Source organism: Schistocerca gregaria, chromosome 2 (assembly GCF_023897955.1).
Source record: "Schistocerca gregaria isolate iqSchGreg1 chromosome 2, iqSchGreg1.2, whole genome shotgun sequence".
Classification (NCBI taxonomy): Eukaryota; Metazoa; Arthropoda; class Insecta; order Orthoptera; family Acrididae; genus Schistocerca; species Schistocerca gregaria.
This window is the reverse complement of record NC_064921.1, coordinates 756,967,555-756,988,828: the sequence shown is the minus strand read 5'-3', so window position 1 is coordinate 756,988,828 and position 21,274 is coordinate 756,967,555. Positions and strand designations below refer to the sequence as shown.

Genomic DNA, 21,274 nt, shown 5'->3' with positions numbered 1-21,274 from the left:
ATGTACATTATTATTATTATTATTATTATTATTATTATTATTATTGTTGTTGTTGTTGTTGCTCTTGTTGCTTCAATCGTTCATGGGCGCCACAACTGATAACATCGTGAAAGCTGCACAATATTTCAATGGGACGGCTTCTCGTCATCTTCAGATGCTTACTGATGTTTTCCTACAATGGCTCGCCAATACATGCACTGACTCACTAGAAAAGTGCAGGCGCCAAGGGTTGAGGCTGTAATGTCATCGTAGACAGTTTAAGAGTGCGGACTTCTGTGCTCACGCGGATTCATTCATCTGCGGCCAATGATGCCTTAGTACTGCCAATGTTGGTTCCCATGCCTTACTGAGTTGGAATCCCGTTTCTCTATTGATCAGGTCGTGACTTATACAAGGTGGAGCACAGTAAATTGCTTTTTTTAGAATTCATGTTGTGGCGGCACTATTGGTCGAATAGAGGGGAGAGTGGGTCTTGTTAACAGTGACAAACAGGAAGTTTGTATTCAATTGTTGTTCAGTTGCGATAATGCCGTGGATATGTGAGGAGCACTCATTTTGTGCTGAAGTGTATTTCTCTAATTCCCGCTCGTTCATTGCAGTGCAGCATGCTTTTTGTTTGCAATTTTCAGTAATACCTTGCAATCATGTTCCTGGACAGCAATCAATTTTAAGTTGGGTAATGCAATCAGAACAACAGGGGGATGTGTCATCTGTATGCAGAGGGCTTGAGAGAAGCATTACAACAACACAAAGTGTCGAAAGAGTTAGAGCAGCAGTACTGCAATCTATGAAACACTCAGCTCAAAAACACACACTTGCTCTTGGCATTTCAAGACATTCTCTCCGCCGTATTATTCATAATGAACTGATTTTTCACCCATATAAAATGTATGTGGTCCAGCAATTGTCAGTACAGGATTATGTAACATGAAGAACATCTTGTGAAGGTATGCTTACAACCACACCCCATGTTCTTTTCTGATGAGCCACATTTTCACCTCAGTGGGTGTGTAAACAAAGAGAACATGCGGTACTGGAGTGACACCAACACCACACAAATTCAACAGAGATCCCTGCACTCAGGCCATGTCACTGTGCGGTGTGCCATATCACAAGCAGGCATCATTAGCACTAATTTTTTCCAGGAAAATCGTCATGCTCTAACTGTGAATTTGGATCATTACTTAACTATGCTGCTAGAGTGGCTCCAGCTGGCTTTTGAGCCAATACAATTACGGGATACTTGAATCACCGGACTTAGCCCCATGCAATTTTTTTTTTCTTTGGGATTATCTGAATTCAAAGAAGTGTTGCAACCGTCCCAACACCCTGGAAGACCTACAGAACAATACTGATGCTGAAATTGCATAAATACCAGAAGACATGCTAGAAATAGTGCATGAGAATTTCAGAAAATGACTGCGGCAGTGTATGGTTTGTGAAGGTAGACATTTGACGGATATACTGTTTAAACCATGTAATTAGAAACATCCAATATGAGAAAAATAAAAATGTAAGTTTCTAAGTGTTCAATATTTTTTTAATTTCATTCCCAAATCAGCACTTTACTGCACTCCACCCTGTATGAATTTTGACTGCTACTTTAATGATGAGTCCCAGTATGTGGAAACGAACGAAAGGATCTTTGTCTCTCTGTAGTGCATGCTGTGTCCTGTGTCAAGACAGTGTTCAGCCACAGGAGACACTTTTGGCTGACCCAGTCTGGTGTGACATCTATCTTCTGCACATCTATCCTTAACAGTGTGACATGTTTGGTCAATGTATGATCTCCCAAACTGGAATGGGATTTTATGTATCCCTGGTCTCCTTATACCTAGGTTGTCTTTAACAGAACCCAGCATAGTTTGCACTTGTGCTGGAGAGCGGAAGAGACATTTTATTTGATGCTTTTTGTACAGCCTGCCAATCTTGAAGGACATGCCACCAACGCACGGTAGAAAAACCATCCTTGTTTAAAAAATTCTAGAAACTCTATTTAAAAACAAAATTGGAAAGAAACTAAAGACAGTCCACAATCCCACTTTGCTTATGTCTATCAGATCATCTTAGTGTGGCATACTAACAGAAACAGTACAGTTCTTGGGAAAAGCATATATCGTTATATCTTTGTATTGTATTTTCTGTTCTTTTTGTATGTCAAAGACTGACTGGATTCAGTAATACTGTTTATGGAAGTTCAAGAAACTTTATTTAAGATCAAAACTGAGAATAACACCTTCAATCATACGTTCACCCATTGTAGCTAGTATTCTCTGAAGTACTGAAACTATTTTCATTTTCACACGTCACCCGAGAAACAGAATATCATAAACTTATCTCAGATGATTGGTTGGTTGTTTGATTTGGAGGCAGGGAGCAAACAGTGACGTCACCAGTCACATCAGATTAGGGAAGGAAGTCTTCCATGCCCTTTCAGAGGAACCATCCCGACATTTACCTGAAATGATTTCGGGAAATCTTGGAAAATCTAAATCAGGATGGCCAGATGCAGATTTGAACAGTGGTCCTCCTGAACCCAAGTCCAGTGTGCAAACCAATGCACCACCTTGCTCGGTATATCTCAGATGGAATACACAGCAATGACAACATGGTTCTTGCCGACAGAAGCATTTCTTTTTGTCATTTGTGTTGGCTCGCAAGTGAATGCAGTTGTTGTTGGTTCTTCCCCCTCCTTGTTAATTACGAAATGTAACCAGTGTACACATTTGAGTACAATGTCAACATTATCAAGCTTCTAAATGTCAGTACTTTTTCTGAAGCAATCTCCATCTGCTAATCATTATTCTAAATACACATTCTACCACTTGCTGAGTCCTAGAAAGACATTTGTTGAAAGTAGTATGCTTTGGTCCAAGTTTTGACACTGGAAATTGTCTAATCAGGTAAGTCTTCAGTCCAGATGCCTTGTGACTGACTCGTTGTTTGCCATCTATTAGACATTACTCAGTTGCAGTGGATGAACTTCAGTGGTCAGCCATAGTCACATGACCTTACGGACAACCTGTTAGTCAGACAAATACAGCCCCAGTGGGTGTTCTGGATTAAGAGTGTGGAGTTGCACCAACATATGCTATGGAGCTTGTTGTAGGGAAGAGTTGGTGTTGTTTTATTTACCACTAAGGCTTTCATAGATTTAAGTGCAGCTTATGACAGTGTCTGAAGACACAGGCTGCAGTACAAACTAATTTGGAAAACTACGTGGAGTAGCACCATTCATCTCATTGTATTCTCACAGGAAGGACTTTTAAAGTGATTACCAGAGAAAATATTAGCTCTGCCAAAACACTTAACAAGCAGCTGCCACAGGGCTAAGTTCTCACCCCGCTCTTCTTCAATCGTTATATTTCTAACTATATTTATACATAAATTTATATATATTTATTTATAAATATATTTCTAACATGTAACCAGGAGGTCTGAGGTATAATTTAAAAATCAATTATTGAAGCAAAGTTAATTGCAACAATTAGAAACATGAATTGATATCAAGTACATCCATTTTTATACGTAAGATAACGTTTATAACAAGAGCACAACATTGCTGAGTCCACAAATACCATACAGTCTTTCTGAAATTATATTTTATGGTTCCTGTAAGAAATCCATATTTCGAATGCAGTGAATAGTTAATTTTGTACTCCATGTTTTGCTACCATGAACTGAGGATCTATAACAACTAAAGAGCATAGTAGGATGATAGGTTTCATGTGGAACCTATTCTTGGGGCTAATTCCAAAATTGTGTCAAGTTTCAGCTAGAAACTTTATGTCGCAATGCTGAAATTCAATGAAATGGCTGTGTTCAAAAGTAATGTTCATTAAACTGATACTACAGAACAAAAGATCTTGTTTTACACGCACAACTGTAGCTCTAACACATCAGTTGAATTAGTATTACTGAAATATTAATCCCAGTATTAAACTCTTCATAACTTTGGAAATATTACAGACTCCCTAAATGTAAGACCAGTTTTGGAATCTGCACAAATATTTCTTTAAGACAGGCCACTTTACGTATCATTTCACAGTCCTTTCAAATCTCATAAAAATTACATTTATTTTATTTTCCTAAGATGGCAGAATTGCTTGTGCTAATTATGGAATCAAGTACGGTTTCTACCACATAATATACATTCTGACTAATTTAATACACAGAGGTAAAATTCTTTTAAACTAACACTAACATAATTTAAAATTGTGCTAACATTCAGGTAGCTAATTCTACTCCAAAAACGTTTATTAATTTATCTGTTTGAGATTAATTGAATTCAACAAAGTTTCACCAATCACCATGAAAGTTGGCACATATCTGTATTTTTTAATGGAGAAGGCTTTTGTGCTATCCATTTTGCTGTAACTCACCACTAGATGACAGTGCAGTATATCAACTTCCAAACTATTCAACTGATCACAAAAAACGCATCAACACCTCAGCCCTCAATAATAACAAACAATGGATGTGACTTAATTGGTGAATCAGTTTGAAATGGATTACCATTTTCATTTTGTTGAGTGCTGGTCACTGATATGAATAACTATTGTTCTGTTGTTTACAGGCAAGTGATATTCCATCCTTCTGATGTTTACAGGCGAAAGATATTTTAGCTGCTTGATGGGGCTGCAGCACATAAATTTCTCATTTCACTGGAAGTTGGCTCACCAACACTGCTCCTTCAGAATTTCAACATACAAAAATTATACAACAGAACAAGATTTTCCATGAGAAAGGGGGGGAAGGGGGAGGGGGGAGAAAAACAATGCCAAATGTCACTGAAGCAACAATAATTAATGGCAAACATAAAGGAGAAGACAGCCTGATTCCACACATTCAAATGATTCCCACTGATTTGTCCTTCGCATTCAAACGGTATAGATTCTTGTGTGTCTTGCTTTCATGATAACAATCAACAAAACTCAAGGGCAGGGACAGCACATTGCCAGATTAAATTCATAAAATCCATGTTCATTTATATGTTGTTTGTTTCAGAGAAGGAACTCTTGAAACTCTCCAGATCTATACATCAAATCAGGAAACCAAAAATATTGTTTATCTACTTGCTTTACACTAAATGTTATTATTACCTTGCATTATTTTAAATTGGCTCAATCACACAGCAAATGGAACAGTCAAACACATTGTTCATTCTTGTGATCTATGAATTAAAAATGTATATAGTTCACCATCAATTTATACCAATAAAAGTAATGGAATTTCATCAGTATGAATAATCTTTTATTTTTCCACACTGAATTACAGATTCTAGATTACATACAGATCATCCTTTTTGATATATGCAGAGGTAAATAAATATACAAGGGCAGGACAATGTCTGCTGGGTTTTGTTGGTGAAGTATATACACTAACAGAAAAGTAGTTGCAATACCAAAAAGAGTTGCATGACATAAACGAAAGTTGGTAGGTGTGTTCCTACATTGGAAAGATGAAACCTGTTCGCATTTCATGCCAGTCACGTAAGAGTGGTGCTAGTAGCACCACCGTGAGGATGCAAATCAGGTTTGCTTTAAATACATGGTGTAATTATCATCAGCATTATTTACCTATGAGATCAGATATGATGTCAAGATAGGTATATATACAGGTAGATATACAAACAAATCCACAGCACAGCCAAGGGCAGCCATATGGTGCCCCCCTATGCCAACCTGTTTATGAGTCACCTAGAGGAAGCCTTCCTAGCCTCCCAAAACCCTAAACCTATGGTCTGGTTTAGGTTCGTTAATGATATCTTCATGATCTGTACTTAGCACCATGACACCTTATCCTCATTTCCTCACAGTCTCAACACTTTCTCTCAAATCCACTTCAATTGGTCCTCCTAAACCCACCAAACCCAACTTGCAAACTTCTTGGATGCTGAGCTGCTCATCCCTGGTGGCCTCATCTACACCTCTGTCCACATAAAACCCGTCATTTCGACAGCTGTCCACCCAGAGAGGGCTGAGTCGGGAGCTACCTTGCTCAGTATGCTTAAAGTCTCACAAAGGCCTTTACAGACAGACACTATCCCCCACACCTAGTTCATAAACATATTTCCCATTCCATATCACCACACTCTCCCAATCCTCGCACCACCCCCAAGAACCAGCCACAAAGTAGAACCCCTTTTGTCACCCAATGCCAACCTAGATTAGACCAACAGAACCACATCCTTCATACCAATTCTGTCACAGGCTTATCCTACCCCATCAGAGGCCAGGTCATCTGTGAAAGCAGCCTTGTTATACACCACCCCTGCTGGGCTCATTGTTCAGCTTTTTGTATTGATTATGATTAACTAACCAGCTCTCCACAAATATAAATGGCCACCACCAAACTGTGGCCAAGAGCAAAGTGGACCTTTGTGTGGCACAATATGCAGCTGCGAATAATATACTTGATTTCAACGGCTACTTCACAATCCGGAGCAGTTTGGATCCTCCCCTCCACCATCAGCTTTTATGAACTGCGCAGATGAGAGTTATGCTTACAATGCACTTTCTGTTCCTGAAATGGCCTCAACCAATGGTAACCTACTGTCACCACACCATCCACCCAACTGTTTCTGCCTCCTGTGTCCTGTCACCACCTCACAATTTGCCTCCCCTAGCCCTCATTGTGCACTGTTCTCTGTGGTAGTCACCTCGATAGTGTGAAGTCTACTGGGGGGGGGGGGGGGGGGGGGGCAGCAGCCCATCATTTATTGTTCCATCTCTGAGTAAGCAGAGGCCTTATTTGCACTCACAAACTGACATCTGGGATTTTCAATGTGAAAGTGGGACAATAAACTGGTTCTCTAGCTGAACAGTCAGCCAGTTCATTCCTGAGATACCCAGAGGTCGTATGACTAAGGGCCAAGAGAAGGTCATGGATAGCAGAGTCTAGAGTGATACGAGTAACAGTGGTCAATGAACTATAGACTGTTTACTGAGTGACTACAAATTAAAATGTGGTCAAGGGAGGCTTGCTTAGTAAAATGTAGGGCTCCGTTAATAGCTAACAGTTCTGCCGTAAAAACACTACTTGTTCCCAATGACAAATGTTATTCCTGACCAGCAGGACATGGTTTTAAAGCGAAAAGTGTAAATCACAGTAGTACTCCAATACTCTTGGAGAACCGAAAGGAACAGACAGCTAAAGGCCATGGGAGTGAATGAAACTTTGAGAATGTGGAATAGACCAGTTCTAATTTGAGGCTTGGGTACCAACCAATAGGGGAGAGGGGAGGGGGGGGGGGAGGGAGGCTACAGGGAAACACAAGAAAGGACAACTGGTGATTCCACCTTAGGGGTGACTGTCAGGAAGTTGACACCACTCATATGCAAAAAGAATGTGATAAGTTGGATGAGAGGAAATTGTCAGATGGTGTGTAAGTAAGCAATATGTGATACTCTTGGAGCTGAAGGGGAAAGAGTCCCATTTCAGCAAAGAGACTGCCTACGGGACTAGTTTGGAAGATGCCAAGAGCAAGTTGAACACCATGATGATGGACTGGGTCTAATAATTTCAAAGCTTAAGGTGCCATTGAGATACAAATTTGGCAACCATAGTTCAGTTGGAATTAGATAAGGTGCCAGTAAATACAAAGAATGGTAACACACTCTGTACCCCGAGAAGTATTGACAAGGGAGCAGAGAATATTAAGCTTCCACAAACAGCTGGTTTTTAGTTGACAAATATGGAGCAGAGAATTCAGCTTTTTACCAAGGAGGAGGCTCAAAAAATGGGATTGTGCAACAATGACCAAGAGCTGGGTAGCCAAGCAGAGTTATGGGCCATGGTGGACTGTGGTAAATTGACAGAAGTGCATGACCTGCATTTTTGCTGAAGAGAATCAGAAATCATGGGAAGAGGTCCAAGCAGAGGCCCTTCACTGGTGCCTTGGAAACAGTGTTCAACCAAGAGCTCTACAAAATGCAAAAGTCGTCAACATACAGTGCGTGGATGTCAGTGACCCAACGTAGGTAACTAGTCTGTTGACGGCAATGAGGACTGCGACACTCCTCAGAAAGCCCTGTGGGGTGTAGTTCTCTTGGACCCATTGAGAGTTAAATGCAGTATCAATTCCAACCCAGAACATCCGGAGGAATAAAAACTGATGAATAAAAATTGGTAGAGAGCTCTAAATTTCCAGACTGTCATTTGTAAATTGAGCGTTCTGGAAATCACATTGAAATGGAGACAAAAGGCCTCGAGGTTCAAGAATCCAGCATAATCTGTGTGCAACCATTTTTTTAAGAAGTTTGCAGAGCATGTTGATGAGGCTAAATGGTTGGTAGCTGTCAACAGACTGTGGGTTTTTGCCTTGCTTACAGATTGGAACAATGATACTACCTTGCCATTGTGAAGGGAAGATGCCTTTGAGCCAAATACAGTTGAAGATCCTGAGTAGATGTAGCCTTTGTGTAACATTCAGATGTTGGATCATCTGATTATGAATTGAATCTGGACCCAGGGCCTTACCGCAAGATGAGACAAGAGGTAAGATCCTGAAGCAGTTTCCAGTCAATCAAAATTTCATAGTAGTTCATTATATAATTGGGATTAATGGAGGAAGGGGTGAAGCATGGGGGATGTCCTCAAATTCTTGTTTTTGCGTTAGAAAGGTAGCTGGGTAAGAAGAGGATGCTGACAATGTTGCAAAATGAGTCACAAGGTGCTCAGCAACAACCCATGCCTCAGTGCAGAGATCACACTGAAGAATAAGACCCAGAACACATAGTGATCTTTGCTGTCCCAAGTGACTATAGAGCTTGACCCATAACAGGCAAGAAGAGGCATATGTTCCCGAGGAGGAAACATAGCATTCCCTGTATTCTTTCTTGTGCACTTAATTAGAAAGTGAGCCTTAGTGTGGAGTCACTTAAAAGTTAGGTGGGTGGACTGTGAAGGATGTTGCCTGAGACTTTGCAGAGCCCTAAGATGATCCTGAATAGCTGTAGCAATGTCTCTGGTCCACCATGGGACTTGCCAGTGCCTGGGTGTCTATAGAAAGAGGAATAGCAGTTCCAGCACCACGGGTGACACCTCCCACAACCTCATCGATGTAATCTGACAGAGAGAGGGTGATGGTGACAGTAGAGGTATGTAACTATAGTTGGCTCTTCAAACAGCCCGTCGTAGTAATCGGTCTGTCGGGCAGTGACAAGACAGTGGCAGAATCACCAGGAAGTGACCACTGTCACAAAGATCATAGGGGAGTGACCAATGCAGCAAAGCTATCAGATTGGGGGATGAGATCATAAGATCAACAGCCAAAAAGGTGCCAACAGTGGCACTGAAGAGGATAAGAGTACCATTCTTGAGGAGGCACAAATCAAAATCAGAAAAAAGCTGATCCATCAAAAGGCACCTACCACATGAACTGTTACTTCCCCACAGGGAGTGGTGCACACTGAAGACGCCCATATAGGAGACAAGGAAGGGGAGGGGAGGGGGAGGGCACAGCTGTTGGATTCAGGTGGTCATCTCAAGGGTAAATAAATGTTACAAATGCTGATCAATGTGGTAGTTCGCACTCACACCACTATTGCTTCTAACATGGTATGGAGGGGAATCCACCCACTGGGGGCATCTGTGCGAACTAATGTACAGACCCCTTCTGTTGACCTACTGAGGCCAGTACAGTTTCAACAGAATGCACAGTAACTATAAAGCATTTGGGAATGGTCGTCAGTGAAGTTTTTCTTGGAGGGTGATGCAAAAACTGCAGAATAACTGGAAATCAGATGTTGCAGTTCCAGCAAGTAACAGCATATTCATAAACAGTTGCATTGCATCAGCAAATTGAGCATGTTCTCGTTAGGCACGAAGGGGCCAGGAGCACTGGACACATCCCAGGACCATTAAATGTCACCAGTGCAGGCAGGACTCTATCAATAAACATTGGCTCATTATTCACCAGCATCAGGGGATCCAGCACTTCAGGATCACTGAAGTAGCCTTCTCCAAATTCTTCTTCTTCCTCTCTTTCACAACTTTTGGTGAGGTTTTATCAACTCTAGGTGTGGGGAGAGATGAAGGGCAGACTGCCCTGGGACCCACAGGCTGCAACTCCTTCAGCCACTGGCTGGTGTCAGGCCTCTGCTCTATGGGTTTCTGGAGAGAGCAGTCCAGAGTGGAAGCCTATCACCTATAGCGCTCGGAGGAGAAAGCTGCTTCTCCAGTTGAGTGTGGGAAGTGCTTCCTAATATGTTGTTGCACGGACCACAAGAATGGAGGATGGTGGTAGATTTGCTTTGGAAAACAATAAGGTGGGTGAGGGGAAGGGAGGGGGTGGGGTGGAGGGTGGAGCAAGCAGTGACTTTTGCGCAGATGGTCATCACGTCCACAGGATCCCCCCCCCCCTCTCTCTCTCTCTCTCTCTCTCTCTCTCTCTCTCTCTCTCTCTCTCTCTCTCTCTCTCTCTTTGCCTCAATATATCAGTATATGACAAGCAGTCAAGTGGCTTATATTCTTAAATTTTCTTTTCTTTTTTGAAGACTGAGCAGACTGGTGAACATAGAGGATGGTATTCAGTACAACTGACACTCACAGACAGTTGTCGACAAGGACGACATTCATGGAGTGATTGATAGCAGATCTGCATACTGGGTCTGTCGTACAGTGGGAGCAGGAAGACACAAAAGGATATGGAAACACATAATGGGTGGCGGGACAAAGTTTCACGTGACACCCCTTAATCATAATTTTACCTTTTTCTGGCAGAACACTTCGTTCAAAGGCTATGTTGCTTCAGTTATCTCTGGGACCTTTTTGTACACTTCACAGAGAATGTACACCTTGTCACTTGAGATTAGCTTGTAGCCCCTCACCTGTCTGGAGGATAACGACGTATCTGTGAAAGGTAACTCCTTGCACCATATTCAACATTTTATTTGGGTCAGTTGTTCACATGCCTCAAGGAGAAGATTAGTGTTTAACATCCTGTCGACAATGAGGTCATTAGAGACGGAGCACAAGCTCGGATTAGGGGAGGATTGGGAAGGAAATTGGCTCTGCCCTTTCAAAGAAATCATCCCGGCATTTGCCAGAAATGATTTAGGGAAATCACGGAAAACCTAAATCAGGATGACCGGAGACAGGTTTGAACCATCGTCATCCTGAATGCGCCACTGCGCCACCCCGCTCAGTCACATGTCTCAAGGGCTTGATACTGTGCAGCAGAGGAGGCCTTAATAAACAGTGATCCATTGTGTAATCTTTTTTTACAGAAATGGAAATCAGTATAAAGGTATGGATTTTTGCAGGAAAATTAACATTGTCAGCTGGAATATTTGTGCACAGTACAAATGCAATAGCACGAGATCCAGTACACTGACAAATGCAGTCAAATGGTATTGCATTTGATGTCAGCAGTACAATATATACAAAACTTTTATGATTTACGTGGTAGAGGGTGGAACTCAGTATAAAGGCAGTCAGCTCTGTGCAGTGTTTGTGTGTGCATACGTGCCTTTACTGCAGATAGGAAACCAGATATCATTAGTGACAGTGTGTGTTGTGTACATAAACCATGATTGTAACAATGCCACACAGAAAACAGTTTTCATGAGGTGGAAAAGCAAAAATTGGTGTGTTCAAGGAACTAGGACTCTCTAATCACGAAGAAATTGAACCATTTGGGCACAGTAATTGATAATTTCATTAGAATTGGTGCACAATATAAACAGAACATAAAATATGGGCTAAGTAGAAAATTATATGAGGCATCTAAACAGTTTCTTTTGTGCAAAGCAAGGGCCAAAACTCATTATTCTTCTCAGCTTGTCGATGATTTGCATTTGTCAGTAACTGCCAGATGTGTACGACAAATTTTGTCAAATGACAAACATCTTGCATTCAAGAAACTTGCTCCAACATCCAAACATAAACGGGATAGATTGGAGTTTGCTGAAAAACCGATGTCATGGATTTCAGGATGGTATAAAGTGATCTTCAGTCATGAAAAGTTTAATTTAGACGGAGAGATAGATATTGATATTAGTGGCATGATGTGAGAATAGAACAGCAGGTAAGAACATGCAGAAATTTTGGTGGTGGAAGTATTATGATTTGGAAAGCCTTCTGCACTAAAGGTAAGTCATGCACTGCTTGCCTGAACACTACAGTTAACTCTAACATGTACACTAAGATGCTAGAGAGAGATTTGATTAGAATGTATAAGGACTTAGGGATCAAAAGTCTAATGTTTCAACAAGATAATGCATCTGTGCATGATTCTGCTACAGTCAAAAGTGATTTGAAGATAAAGATATCAATGTCTTCCCCTGGCCTGCCCATAACCTGGATATGAATCCTGTGGAAAACCATCGGGGAATACTTGCAAGGTGTATTTATTCAATGGAAGGCAATCTGAGGCCATATGTGAGCTGAAAAGTGTGGTACGAGAAGAGTGATGACAATTTTACTGCAAGAACTACAAACCCCCATCAAAATCAGTGCTGAAGAGAATTTTTGAGCTAATCAGAAAGAACTGAGGTTGGACAAGGTACTAACAACACAATAACACAATATGATATTCAGTGCCTTTATACAAGTCTCCAACCAGGAAATGCAAATGCCTTTTTTTGTTGCTTGTGTTATGAAAGAAACTATGAAATTCTTTCACAACTGTTTAAGTCTCATGTATATTGACTACTCTCATAATTTAATGTGCAAAATGTCCGTCCTGGCATCACTTAATTCAAGCAAGGGCCCTCCCCACAGGTGCCACCCAGTCAAAGCAAAGGTCATCTGGCACGATGCTCCAGGAAGACAGGCATCTAGTCCTTGACATGCACAATGAACTAGCAGCTCAGATATTAGAAGTGTGATCCCTGTGTTTTCAGGAGGCTAGATCTAAAGGGTATGTGTAACGGCCCCACAATGACGAATTGGTCACTGTGTTGGCATTATATGTATATATGAGTCTGTGCTGTTATTCTGCACAGAGGGTCAACACTGCATGTTGTAGGCACTATTTAAACCATTCTTCCCCATCTGGTCCACAACACAGGAAAATTTTTGAAACTCAAGGTCAAACGTGAAAGCGGGCCAACTAAGCCAAAAAGTGATGTAAGGAAAATGAATGAAGATATCGACGAAACAAAGCAGAACCTGGTGAAATAGTCAGATCAGCATCAAAGGGTGACACCATGAGAAAAAAAGAGAAATAAAGAAAGATAATAGTCGGAGATTATAGTACAAAAAAGGAACTAAGTACTGCAATAAGTCCGGGCCCTGGTTGGTTGGTTGGTTGAAAAGAGGGAGGAAAGGACCAAACCGCTAGGTCATCGGTCCCTTGTTCCGAGTAAAAAAAGGGCAACAAACACTTAAACGGGCAAAATGGGAGAAGAAAACCACAGAACAGCAAGAAACAGGTAGAAGACATTAAAATGACAAAACAGATTACCATGGCTGGCTGACCATGAGAATAAAAAGGAGAAGCCAGCCACTCTGCAACACATTAAAACCTCCACCCTAATAGCACTAGGATGGAGGACACAGGGGGACAAAGGACATGTGCTAAAACTTAGATCAAATGATAAAATCCACCCTCAGGAATAAAACGTAAAATTAAATCAGCCAATGATGTGTTATCAGATAAATCTAGTAGCAACGAGTCCTGTAACCGAAGATTCGGTCGCAGGGCAGTCAAAGTGGGACAGTGCACCAGAATGTTGGCCATTGTCAAACGGGCGTTGCATTGACACTAAGGTACGTCTTCACGGAGCAGGAGGTAGCCGTGGGTCGCTCAAGCATGGTCAATGCAGAGCCGGCATAGAACCACAGAGTCCCTGCAAGAGGCCTGCATGGAGGACTGCCACACATTCTTGCTCTCCTTAATGGCACATAGTTTGTTGTGCATACTGAGACTATGCCACTCCATCTCCCAAAGCCGAAAAACTTGATGGTGTAAAAACGATCTCCATAAGCAGTTTCCGTGTAGCCTGTTTGGCCAGCCTGTCAGCAAATTTGTTGCCTGTGATTCCGGCGTGTCCTGGGGTCCACACAAACACCACTGAACAACCGGACTGTTCCAGGCTATAAATGTATAGATGGACTCCTAGATGGTCACTACCAAAGGATAACAAGGGTAGCACTGGTCGATAGCTTGTAAGCTGTTCAAGGAGTCAGTACACAGAAGAAATGACTCCCCGGGATATGAACGGATGTGCTCAAGAGCACAAGATATAGCCACCAGCTCTGCAGTGAAAACACAGCAGCCATCAGGCATGGAATGCTGTTCAATATGTCCTCCATGGACATACGCAAACCTGATGTGACCATCAGCCATTGAGCCGTCGGTGTCAAGAATCGAGAGGAAGTGACAGCAGAGAGCCGCGGGGTGAACTGAGTCCTTTGGGCCATGTGAAAGGTCCAGGCGAAGCTGCTGCCTAGGTGTATACCATGAAGGTGCATGCGAATGAACCTCGAGTATAGCTGGAAAAGGCAAGGACTGCAGTTCAGATAGAAGGGATCAGATGCAAACTGCAATTGTAAGCCCTGACCTGGGGTGCCGATACAGGAGAATAACCGCCATGGGTGGGAAAAGGGGGCAGTAATTTGGATGTGCAGAAGAACTACAAACATGTGCAATGAAACTGGAGAGCTGTTGTGCACACCTGACCTGCAGTGGAAGGACTCCAGCCTCTGCCGGGATGTTGGTCACCGGACTCATCCCAAAAGCTCCCATCCCTAGTTAGACACCACAGTGGTGCACTGGGTTGAGTAAATGCAACACTGAGGACGCCGCCCAACCATAAACCAGACTCCCATAGTTAAGACGTGATTGAACAAGGGCTCTGTAGAGCTGCAGAAGAACAGAGTGATCTGCACCCTAGCTGATGTTGTTCAGGCAGCAGAGGGCATTGAGGTGCTGCCAGCACTTCAGCTTAAGCTGATGAAGGTGAGGACGCCAAGTCAATCAAGCATCGAAAACCAGTCCTAAGAATCAATATGTCTCCACTACAGTGAGTGGATCATCATTAAGGTAATTTTCTGGTTCTGGATGGATGGTACAACGCTAACAGAAGTGCATAACACACAACATTGCAGCCGAAAACTGGAAGCCGTGGGCTGGAGCCCATGACTGCACCCTGTTGATGGCTCCCTGCAGGTGCCGCTCAGGAACACCAGTACTGGTGGAGCAGTACGAAATGCAGAAGTCATTTGTATACAGAGAGGGTGAGACGGCAAGCCCTACAGCTGCTGCTAGACAGTTAATGGCCACTTAAAATGGAGATAAACCCAATACAGAGCCCTGAGGGACTGCCTTCTTTTGTATATTGGAGGGGGGGGGGGGGGGGGGGGGGAGAGAGAGAGATCTATGGGAGGTACCAACTTGGACACGGAATGCATGAAGCGACAGGAAATTCTGGATAAAAATTGGGAGCATGCCTTGGAGACCCCACTTGTATAATGTGGCAAGGATATGATGTCGCCAGGTGGTGTCATGGACTTTTCGTAAATCAAAAAAGACGGCAACAAGGTGTTAGCATCTGGTATAGGGTGTTCGGATGGCGTACTCGAGGGACACAAGATTTTCAGTGGTACAGCGACCCCGACGGAAACCGCCCTGGCACGGAGCCAGTAGGCCACGTGACTCCAGGACCCAACCCAACTGCCAACAGACCATATGTTCCAGCAGCTTACAAAGAACGTTGGTGAGGCTGATGGGCCAACAGCTATCCATCAAGCGGGTTTTTGCCGGGTTTGAGCACCGAAATGATGGTGCTCTCCTGCCAGTGCGAGGGAAAGATTCCATCACACCAGATCCAGTTGAAGATCACGAGGAGATGTCACTTGCAGTCAGGCAAGAGATGTTTAATCATTTGACTGTGGATCCGATCTGGCCCAGGAACTGTGTCGAGGCAATGTGCAAGGGCACTGGGGAGCTCCCACTCTGTAAATGGGGCATTATAGGGTTCACTGTGGCGTGTAGTGAACAAGAGGACTTTCCCTTCCATCCGCCGTTTGAGAGAGCAAAAAGCTGGTGGGTAATTCTTCGACACAGAGGATGTCCACAGTGTCAACATGTGGTGCTGGAAGTGCAGCGGGAAGACATGTGCCCGAACTTCCAGCACTTGAAGCACCACATAGGGGGAGGGACGTATGGTTCAATGACACAGCGGTAAAACATCACCTTGACTTTTCAGTCAATGAATCACCCTCAAAGGCCAAGATGAAGGCACCGGTAGCAACCCTGTTGTCTTTGAGTCCCCTGTAAATGGGCCAGATGAACAGAACACCCCATCATTCTAAATTGGCACGGAGCTCATCATCAGACTACAAGAGGAGATTGGGATGGAAAATGATCCCCTGGACCATGTCGAGGCTTTTATGGGGAGTGACAGAAACAGAAATATCACACAACTTGTCACAGACAAGTAACCCTCAAGGTCAGGCTGGGGCTGCTGTCCGAATCAAGAGTGCGCTGTTTCGCATCTTGGACGATGCTGTCACTTCTCCAAACTTATCCTCAAGGTGTTCAACAAAAAAATTTAGGCTTTGTCGATACAAAGGAGTCTCCATCAGTTCTGCTACAGACTAAAAACTGAGGCAACTATGGCTCTCTCTGTTTTGTAGCCCTAGGACAGGAAACAACAGAAAAAAGTTGACATACCCTAGAAAGTGTTCTTGCCCAAATACTTGAATCACAGGTGGGGATGCAAAGCCAGGACAAGAGAGTCAGGAGATTGAATCTAAGGGCACTATGGATAACATGTGCACCACGTAAGGAATCCTTCCCCATACGGCTCGCACTTCTGTATAATTTTGAAAGTGGCAGGTCAAACCATAGAATGGGACCTGAACTCTTAGGGCCGAAATGTGTGAGACTCCTTTTAGTTGCCTCTTACGACAGGCAGGACTACCTCGGGCCTATTCTAACCCCTGGTCCCGCAGGGGGGAAAGTCTGGGCCCTGTACTCACCACACCTGTACTCATAAAAGAGTTGTGAACTTCCCAAGGGGATATGGGAAATAGTTAGATTCATGCTGCCTCTCTGTCATGGTGGTTGTTAATGATGTTCAGATAAACATTTCATCACAGTCATATCTCAGTGGTAATTTTTATAGTAAGTCATTTCACTGTCAAGTTTTCAATCAAGATGGAATCTAAGTAATATGATATGTGAAAAAATTAGAGAATATGACAACCATATAATTACATCAAAATAAAACCTGATATCTGAACTGCTGAAACTTAATGAGTATGATCAGACACACATATGTAGCTCACATCAAATGCTCCTAATATTGGCTGTTTTATAAACTCACCTCTAGGTCTTCCACAGTTGTTTCAGTATCTCCAAAGTTGTTAATGACTGCACAATATTTGTGAGGAGACAACAGACCAATCCGAATTGATGGCCATTGTTTCCCATAAATAGATTTGTAAAAATCATCAAAATGTTCTAATGCTTTATCTTTCGGTGATTTCCTCTTTGCAATGACAGACTGAAATACAGACAGAACAAATGATAATTATGGAATAATTGCTACAGCATTGTTAACATGAGCTCTCAGTTTCATGTATTGTTTCCTTTAGATTATATTTAAAAAAAGTTATTATGAAAATGAACAAAAATAAATAAATCTCTTTTCAAACACTAATACTCAGAAGCACAGATGTAAGATGCTGTCTTTAGTTATAAAGTAGACTTCTGTGACTTAAGTAATATTTTGTGATCTAATATTTACCTGACTTTAATACCTTCATCTCCAATACAAAAATAAAAAAAAGATACAAAAATCAAAACTGAGGAAAGATGCAATACAGAAAAAGACATCATGCACTAGACATTTTCCAGAATCAGTGAAGAATAAATATGAGGGTTTGCTGAAAAATAATGTCCCCAAATCTTTATGTTTGAATAAAACAAATGTTATTCACATTCTACATCTTTATTCTTCATGTCCATATATTAGCAGCCGTTTACCACTAAAGGGCTCCAAATTGTAGCATGTAACAGGGTGATATGTAACATTACTATGTCAGTGAGTGGAAACAGGCTGCTGTAATTGAGTTATGAATTTGAAGAGTTTGACAACAAATGCAGCACCCTCTCATTCATCATAACAATGTCAGACCACATATGAGTGCTGCAACATTTGCCACAATCCAGCATGTTGGATTATCAACCCAAGCACACGTTCAGAAACAGAAGAAATAGTAAACAATGCTCTTGAAACTGTCATTGACTGCTTTTCTGTGAATCGTCTCACGCTCAATTTTAAAAAGACAAGACGCTACCTGTTCAGTTCTGCATATCTAGGGGTTCTACACCAATGCTAAGTGTAACACATGGAAAGGAAGTAATAAATAATGTGGAAACTTCAAAATTCTTAAGTGTTCATATTGAAGAAAATGTTAACTGGAAAAAGTGCATTTTGGAATGCTTAAAACAACTTAGTTCAGCCCATTTTCCCTTAGAATCACTGCAAATCTTGGGGAGAGAGAAATCAGTAAGTTGACATAGTCTGCATATTTTCATTCAATAATGTCATATGGAATTATGTTCTGGGAGAACTCATTCTTAAGAAAGAAAGTTTTCACTGCTCAAAAACATGCTGTGAGAGTAATATGTGGCACACATCCACAAGCATCTTGTAGATGACTGTTTAAAGAGTTTGGCATTCTGACTACTACTTCACAGTATATTTATTCCCTCATGAAGTTTGTTGTAAATAACCCACTGCAGTTCAAAAGGAACAATGATGTGCATAATTACAATACCAGAAGTAAAAATGACATTCATTAGTCCATATTAAGTTTTCCTTTATTACAACGTTGCATGAAACATTTTTTATAACTTACCGAGGGATATAAAATGTTTGTCAGATAGCAAAGAAAAATTTGAAAGCAAACTAAAAAAGTTTCTCTGTGATACCTCTTTCTATTCTCTAGAATTTCTATTACTATAATGAGTAAAATGTGGTGAGTAGGGATTACTAACTCACATCTGCAGATATTTTTACAGAAAAAAATTAGGTAAAAACCTTTACAAATGTTCAACATGTAGCCATTTATATATATATGTAAAATGACTCGTTCCACATCATTATGATTTATCATGCAAATGACCCATAGGATATGAAACTACCTAACATCACTGTCACTGATCGTCTTCCGTACAGCCCCAACTTCATCCCATCTGATTTTCATCTGTTTCCAAAACTTTATGAATGCCTCCTTGATAGTGCTGAAGCAGTGCAAGCAGAGGTGAACCTGTGGCTCTGTCGACAAAGTCAAACATTCTACAGTCGTGGTATCAACAACTGACCTCTCGTTGGGAGAAACGTGTTCGTCGCTAGACTGGCTATATTGAGAAATAAATACGTAGACAAGCAGGATAAAGATGTAAACTGTTAATAACATTTGTTTTATTTAAAAATCTTTAAGAGGTATCACACAAAAAAATTTGTACGCAATACTTTTCAGCACGCCTCTTTGACAACTTTAAATATTTTCTAGTAATGGAGGACTTCGCTGATATTGATGTAATGATTCTTTTAAAACAAGATTAAGAAGTGTAGTATTCTACTATAGGTTGAAATGTGTAAAACTATTAATAAATTCATTTTACTCATGCACTAGCACTTTTCCTCCCAAAGTGAAAAATTAATTATCATTTTAAATTGGGAATCTGAGTGGTTCTAACATTTTATAGTACCAAACGAAGTATGGAGCAGACCAGGGTGAAGGAATTAGGGGAAGGAAGTTTGAGGGGGAGGGGAGGGAGGCGAAGAAGGGAGGGAGGTAGAAAAAGGGATTTTTGGAGGCACAGATCTCATATACACAAGTCAGATAAGCTGGTGTTTGAAAGGGGGAGGGTAGAGGGACGTTCTGACAGCACAGCTTATGAAACTGAGCAGGTTGCACTTAGTGGTATGCTCTGATATAATGTAATTTACCTTACATTTAAATGAATACAAATCTTAGAATTTTAATATGAACAAACATGTAAATATATGCATGCAATAATTTTATTTCTGTTAAATAAATAATACTGACCCTGCTTCCCACTGCTTTGATCCTGGTTGTGTTTACATACTGACTTCAATTTTCTACCAACACAACATTTCTGTATTTTTAGTACAAGAATAAGCTTAATTTTAAGTTTCCATTACACTCATGCTTGTATTATTACTTTACATATTATAACGTTGAAAAATTTCTGCAGCCATTTTCCAAAAACCTGCAAGTACCCGTCTTGCAACAGAGAAGGCATCTACATTAATTCACTAATTTAACTTCTAACACTCTGAAGTGTTTAACATAATGGTGTGCACGTATAGCACTTTTCAATCATTGTGTTCCAAATTGCTATGGTAAAGACCTCCATAAGTTAAAAGGTTCAAGTTATGTTTGGTGAAGTCTCCATTATAGAGAACCACATATTTCCAATACTCCACTGATGTGTAAATACTGAGCAATTGCTTCACTTAATGTTACATCTACATGATCATTTCCCTTTAAATCCCTGTACATAGTTCCAAATGCATAATGCATTCAAAAACTGGAATCAGAACCATTACACATCACGGCATAAAATCAAATAGGTCAACCAATGAAATGATGCACACAAACTATCTGAAGACAGAATAGACAGAGGTCCAATTCCTTTAAGTTGAATGATGATGCTAACAGCATAAAATCAGAGGTTTGTACAAGAATACACAAAGGATCAGTAGTTGGTTCTCAAGAAATGTGACAATCAAGTTGCCAACCACTGTATCCCACTCATGCTTGTTGGATCACATGCCAGGTAAATGTGCACCGCAGAAAGCACTTGTGACCATCACTAGCTGAATAACGCTTGCACATTCCTCACAGGTGATTGGGCAATATAATACTGAAATATTTGTACACAGCTGTCTAGGGAAAAGGCAGTACCTCAGGCTCTAAAGTCTTCCTGATGCAATGGCTGCTACTCAGGTTGCCCCCAACATGTAGGAGTCATGAACGCAAGTTGTAGCAATTAGTGTCAACCAATTTAACTATGAGTTTTCTCACTATACTGCTCAAGAATGCAAGCTATCTTCCACCAAAGTAGTACTAAGCCATATGTATGCTGTTGTCATTGTAGGATTGGTCTGAAAACACTACAGTTGGCAATTCAGTATCAAACAATTGCATTCACGTTCATTTCATAGATTTTGGTGTTCCCTCAATAATGGCAGCCCATGTAATAGAATGCACGCCACTGTTTGATCATGCATGAAACTGCGCTGGACAGCAAAACACAGACAGATTGAAATCCACTGTAATG

At 41.4% G+C, this 21,274-nt stretch overlaps 1 protein-coding gene across 2 annotated transcripts in view; it reads right to left on the bottom strand.

Moving 5' to 3' along the window:
- Positions 1 to 21,274, bottom strand: part of LOC126334956 (5-methylcytosine rRNA methyltransferase NSUN4) — an 83,516-nt gene that overhangs the window by 41,373 nt on the left and 20,869 nt on the right. For both annotated transcript variants that reach the window (XR_007564792.1, XM_049997707.1), the window contains exon 2: positions 17,280 to 17,459. Coding sequence is in view for 1 of the 2 variants with exons in the window: in XM_049997707.1 (XP_049853664.1) it covers positions 17,280 to 17,459 (180 nt within the window). In the remaining variant the exon portion in view is untranslated. The remainder of the gene's footprint in view (positions 1 to 17,279; positions 17,460 to 21,274) is intronic.